Here is a 6,622-nt window from a genome sequence, read left to right on the forward strand (position 1 = left end):
GAACACAGGCAGCATCTTCACCTCCAGGGGGGTGAGGGGGGACTCATCCGAGGCTGGAGAGCAGGTGACAGGGGATGGGGGGAAGACTAAAAGTGGGGGACGGTGTGAAAGGAGGTTGGGGAATGGTGCTGGAATGTCACATGCCATCCCATCCTTGCCCTGCTGCTTTCCTCCGAGTGTGCCAGAGTGCTCTATCAATGTCACGGGCCTCTTGACTTTCAGCACTGGGGCAGGTAGGGTAGTGGTAGCGGGATTGACAGTTTCAGGCTTGGCCACCGGAGCTGACCCCACCTCGTCAGGTGGGAAGTATTTCATTTCCTCGTATACTGCCTCTCCCAGTTCTGGACTGTGGGAGTCAGCCAGGCTGAGGACTCCTGAGGCTCCCACCATCTCAATATACACATCCTCCTCGTCCTGACAGGGGTAGAGGCTTAGCACAGAAGAATGGGGGCCATCCGCAGATGCTGCTCGCTGGATAAGGCCCAAGCAGTGGCCGCCTCGTACCAGGCTGACAAGTTTCATGTCCGTGGGGCGTGCGGGGGAAGGTACAGAGATCTCCTCATAGGAACCCGTCAGTTTGGTATTAGGGCTGCGTTTGGGCTTGGGGGGTGGGATCTTCTTCATGGTGCTGTAGTCATCACTGTGAGGGCGTGGTTTAGAGAGAGCTGGAGGTGTAGTTGGATGATGGATGGGATTGGAAGGAAAGGGAAAATCTGTTTACTGGAATGCCAGGAACAATTCTCAGTACTGAGGTAAATTAAGACATTTTGTTCTGTGTTTTATGAAACATGAACACTATATGGCCAAAAGTATGTGGACATCTGAACACCACACTTACATTGTATTAACGTTTATTATTTTGAAATCATTGTCATTAATAGCCAGCTGGTAGTCCCTGATTCCTCTTGCACCCTTCTGGAAAGGTTTTCCACTAGATGTTGGAATAGAGGGATTGCTCCAATTCTGACACAACAGCATAAGTGAGGTTAGACTTTGATGTTGGATGATGGGGTCTGGCTCTCAGTTAGTGTCCAATTCAACCCAAAGGTGTTCAGTGGGATTCGGGTTTAGGCTTTGTGCTGGTCAATACGTCATGTATAATAGAAGAGGGTGTCCACATACTTTTGGACATGTAGTGGATGTTTGAGCTCATATTTATACGTACGATCAGAAGGAGAGAGCTGGGTTGTTGGTGGGCTTCCAGATGGAGAGGCTTGACCCTCAGCAGGGCTGTCTTTGGGTGCAATACTCAGCCCTGCACTCACTGCCTCGTACGATGCACTCAGACGTGTATTGGGGTCTCGTTTGGGTTTGGGAGGAGGTTGTTTTCGTGGGGAGGAGAGGCTCCCTCCATTTCCCTCCTCAGTGGAGTATGGCACAGGCTGAAGGGCTGCTTTGATTGAAGTCCCGATGCTGGAGTGTACCAAGCTGTCCATAACTAGGGGGAGAGGCACAGAGCTGGAGCGGAAATGCCGGAGTGGTCTGTTCCCCCCACGGCCTGCCACATCGTTAACCCTCCCACTTTTTTCAACAGCCCTAAACAAAAGGATGAATAATCATAAGTTTTCTAGTGCCGTTTCTGTCATTCATCATGACTGGTATTACCCTTGTATCTTTTCCCCCTCCCCAATCTAGCAAATCATTATTCATTCATATGTTCATTCTTTCAATCTCACTCACTATCAGACTAGAAGCATGTGTCCTGTCTCAATGTATGATGGGTAGTTAAGGTGCTAAGCAGCTGCCAGGTGTGAGAGGATTAGCCTCAACCTTCATGAAATCAATACACCAATGTCAAGCTGTCTATTCATATCTGGACTAAGATTTCATTACACTACACTAACCGGAATGGGTGTTCCCTTAACAATAAAGATAAATAAAACAAATTACTAAGCTTGTCAATCAATTAAAAACTGGTATCTTAATAATTACATGATAAGCAGATTTAATCAAATTCATTCACAAAAAGTGATAACTCAAGGTGGTCAGGAGGCACAATGAAATGTGATAAAATAAAATCATATACACACATATGCACAAACAGCAAACCTGCACTTGGTTTTCAGCATTCATTAGTATTAAAGACTCAGAGACTTCTCATTTTCATTTAATCTCTTTCTCATTTTTTTTCCATTATACCAGTAAACGATTACAAATTAGCATTGCATTATGATTCTAAACTCTGATATACAGAGCTAAAGCATGAAAAGTTTATTTGCATTGCTGATTGTTTAAGTCTAAGCTGATTCCTATAATACTCTAATGTGAAATGCACACTCTTGTTTGATATTTACCCTATAATCTGGGCCTACCATCTGTTGTTCTCACACGAAAGGCGATGGAGTGTTGGGGTGGATGGTATTCGGGGAACAGGGGGGTGGTGACGGGTTCCAGTGACTTAAAACCCTAAGGAGATTTCAGCAACCCAGAGTGGGGGGTGGGTCTTATCTCTCTCTGATTAGCGGTATGGACCTCCTCTTGACTCACTGATTGAGTTTGCCACATCTATATTAGCTATAAAAGCCCCATCTCTCAATCACCTGCACCTCCCTCATTTGTGATGCTAAAAGTGAATGTATGTGATAAATGTGTGTGTGTGTGTTTTGAAGAACAAGAAGCCCATCCCCTTCATAGGAGCAGATGGTCATATGCCGAATGATTGAGACACTGCTGATGACAACGGCCACCCAAATACTCCTGTTTGTTTATGCTTGTGTGAACAGATTTCCATTGCAGTCTCGTAAAAAAAAAAACTCCACACCACTTCTAATGGTAATGATCAACACTTCCTTGGCAACTGTTGCATAGTGTCAGACAATTGTTCATGGGTAGTTTATATGTTATCAAGTTTTTTTTTTTTTTTTTATCTTTTAACGCTAGCAATTGTAAAAATAGTATTTTTTGCCTTTGGGTTCAGTTTTGGGTACTGAATATCAATTGAATAGGCAGATCTGACCTTGTAGTTGGCAGAATTTTCACTTGCAGATGGAGATGGTATTACGTACTGTATGTGCCAATGTTAATAGTGTCTACAACTAACCTGAGACCAGTCTTCCTTTTTGCTGAATTCCCACTAACAACATTTCAAAAAGTGCAAGTACTTTTGACATCAGTGGCAAACTAAGATGCATTCTGTTCCATTTTTGTTTGCAAAGACAGAACAAGGAGAACTGAAAAAACCTCCCATGAATTTTTATAGGTTCCTCAAACCCAAGTGTAAAATGCACATTTTGGAGTGTCTAATATAATCAGATACTCTAATATAATTTAGTGTCTAATACAACAGAGGGAGTCTCACAGTAGCACATACTCATCTGAGAGTCCACATCTGATTGAATTGCAGCTGACAAAACAAGATTTCTTGTTAGAGATCCTCTAAGGGATACCAACATGAATATGATTATTTCCTTGATATGTCTTCTATTTTAAGAACTAATTAAACAATAGAGACAGGAGCACACTCAACTTCTGTGAAGCAAATAACCTTATTACCCTACAAATAGTTGATGATAATAATGATTTTAAATTGAGATGTGTGTATTGTAAAAAGAGATTACTAACAGCTCATGGTGAGTTAAAAAGTAACATATTCTCTGCTTTAAGATTCACCTCTTGGGCAAGTCTTCTTCTTTGCCCACAGGTTCCGGTCGTTCGCCCAGCGGTGGAGCACTGATGTGACCCCGGAGGCGGTCGTTCTCTCGTGCAATATCGGCTGCGTTTTGGATGACCAGGCTGTCGTAGGCACGCATACCCAAGTCCTCTGCTCCCTGCAGGAACCGCTGGACGGTACACTGCTCCTGCTGCCGAGATGTGAGCCTGCGACGCACACACTGTCTGGCCAACCAGCCACGTACCACTGAATCACACATACACACGATTAAGTAAAATATGAACCTGGTGACAGATCATACAGTATGACCACATACAGTCTCAGGTGTTCACTTTACCTTTCTGACAGATAATAATCTTCCTGTGCAGTTGATGGCAGCGGTCATTAAGGTTATCAGCCTGCCAGTATCTCAAGAAAACCTTACTGTTCCCCATCTGAGCAAGAGAATGAAAGAGGAAGAGAGATATGTAATCACCATAAGCTCTGTTCCAAAATCAAGTTTGCTGCCTACTACCTATATACATGGGGAAAATAAGATTTTTGCTGCATGTTCAATGCACTTGAAATCAGCTAAAGCAACACAATTGCTGCACATTTTATCACAACTTAAAGGGGTCATATGATGCGATTAACATTTTTCCTTTCTCTTTGGAGTGTTACAAGCACTTGGTGCATAAAGAAGGTCTGTAAAGTTGCAAAGACTAAAGTCTCAAATCCAAAGAGATATTCTTTATAAAAGTTAAGAGTCAGCCACGCCTACCTAAAACGGCTTGTTCTAACACGCCTCCTTCGTCGAATCCACCGGCCGCGCCGTTCTCAAGCCCACTCGCCTCTGCTCACTTAAGCCGGCCTCCGCTCACTCTAGCCCTCCGGCCGTTCCTCACTCTAGCCCCCGGCCTCTGCTCACTCGAGGCCGCCGCCGCCGCTCACCCCTTCATTTTGAAAAACCCACTTAAATATGTCAAATTCAAATTTACTTAACTCATAATTGGCGAATAGTTGCATTAACTGAAATTGCATGGATAGATTTTTTTTACAGTATGCTTTAAACAGAACTGAATTGGGAGAGAAAATTTTGAAATTAAGTGCTATTGTATGCATTTTTGATTAAAAGGAACAACCTGCTTGTGTTTAATGTTCAGTTATTTTGGACATTTAAAAGTGTTTCTGCTGTTGAAGTTTTTGTGGTTAGATTGCAGTATGGTTATATGATGATTATGGTGTTATTTGGTTCATTCAATGAACATAATTGCTAATGTCAGTGCTGCGGCACTGTATTAATTCAATTTGTTAATTGAGTCAAGTGCATTTTACTTCATTCCATTTGTGACATTTACTTCAAATATTTTATTTTGCAGAAAAATGTAAAAGAAAAAAGGATTATTTCAAATAAACTAAACAGTCTATACTTATCAGTATAAATGGAATATAAGTTTAATATTAAGATCAAGTATCTTCACATCAAGAGACTATGATGCCTTAAAATCCTATCTCTGTAATCCAAGCTCAATAGTTTTGTAACAACACATCTCTGTCCCTCATGAATATTTTCCTAGAGCTCTGTAGACGTATTTGGTAACTCACCTGCCAGCCCTGAAGTTTGCAATGCTGCAGAATGTGGCGGCACTTTTCCTCTGCGGATGCTTTCTTCCTATCGGTGAGGATGGTGTCCACCAGCTCTCTGTATCTGCACCACAAACCCACATAACATTCACTGTCATCCACATACTCAACTGCAGAGGAACTCTATGAACCCCTTACTGCTGCGTTAAAGCATGATGGTCACTAATGCCTGTACGGGAATGTTGTCTGCATGAACCATAAGGACTACCCACTTCCTGTTGGCCTTTTTTAACAGGGCTGAGATTTTCAAATGCAATAACCATCTAAGGCTGATGTCAAACTACAAAAGACAAGGCTCAATCAGGTCCATTCCCTTGGTGGGAAAACCCACAGAGATATGCAATTCGAGGGTCAAAGACTTTCTGAGTCCGGATGACTTCTCAGCATCTGCTGCGGTGGCTGTTGGCAAGGCAACCATTCACAGAGAAAGGTCAAACTTGGAGAGCTTTGCTGCATTGTTCTGGAGTAGAGGGATCAAGCATCTGTGGCGCGAGAGGGTAAGCTGTAGACACACCCCTCAAACATGTGTGTGTGTGTGTGTGTGTGTGTGTGTGTGCGCATATTTGGATTATGCATTATGAACATCTGGCACAAGGGAATGGTGTTTAATAATCAACAATACTAAAGGAATTCACAAAGGAAGAACTCAAGCATACGTAATGCATGCAAATAATATCTTAAAACAATTGCTTTTCTATCTTGAAATCTGTTGCTTTTCAATTTTAGGTTCAGAACATGAATGTACATTTACAGAATCAAGGTCTATTCAATAATGAAATCCTATACAATTACTCCACTCAAGGTTTTCCATTTCATGCTTGATGAAACAATGCTCTGAATCGGCCTTAGTTTATGTTCATTTTATACTTCATTGTAAAATTATTTTAATAAGGAATTTTTATGTCACACACTTCTGGACACAAGATGTTAAATAATGTTTGCACAATTGTGTACAATTGCAAGAGTGATGCATTAGTATGCTGATAAGATTTTTTTTTTAATTTTATATAGATTACACATTTGAGAGGAGAGAGTGATATTACTCTCTAGGTCTCACTATATACTAGTTTAAAAATGAAATACTGATATGTTAATACTACACATACAAAAATAGCATAAACAATCAAAGTGCCATTACTATATGGTTGACACTCCAACATTGTTACTGGCAGTACTGCACCTTAAAGGTGTAATCACATTTACTTTTGCAGGTGAATTCCTTTCAATTCATTTGAATCAGAATCGGTAAGATTGGGAGTTTCACGAAAACTTCCCCATGCAGATTTCGCTCATGTTCAAGTTGGTCATGCAAATTTGCTGTGCTGAAAAACAGAAAACTGCTTGGTTTAAAAGTGACGTCTTTGTGAGCAGTGATTTATACATAGCTAC

General features: G+C 41.6%; 1 protein-coding gene across 3 annotated transcripts in view; it reads right to left on the reverse strand.

Annotated features, from left to right (window-relative positions):
* The window catches only part of LOC107702933 (unconventional myosin-XVI-like), a 99,816-nt gene that overhangs the window by 25,673 nt on the left and 67,521 nt on the right, over window positions 1–6,622 (reverse strand). For all 3 annotated transcript variants that reach the window (XM_016505392.1, XM_016505384.1, XM_016505402.1), the window contains exons 20-24: window positions 5,195–5,297; window positions 3,948–4,044; window positions 3,610–3,856; window positions 1,166–1,536; window positions 22–665 (exon numbers count right to left, since the gene is read on the reverse strand). In XM_016505392.1, the coding sequence (XP_016360878.1) occupies window positions 22–665; window positions 1,166–1,536; window positions 3,610–3,856; window positions 3,948–4,044; window positions 5,195–5,297 (1,462 nt within the window). The remainder of the gene's footprint in view (window positions 1–21; window positions 666–1,165; window positions 1,537–3,609; window positions 3,857–3,947; window positions 4,045–5,194; window positions 5,298–6,622) is intronic.

This window comes from Sinocyclocheilus anshuiensis, unplaced genomic scaffold, assembly GCF_001515605.1.
Source record: "Sinocyclocheilus anshuiensis isolate Anshui unplaced genomic scaffold, SAMN03320099.WGS_v1.1 scaffold1094, whole genome shotgun sequence".
Taxonomy (NCBI): Eukaryota; Metazoa; Chordata; class Actinopteri; order Cypriniformes; family Cyprinidae; genus Sinocyclocheilus; species Sinocyclocheilus anshuiensis.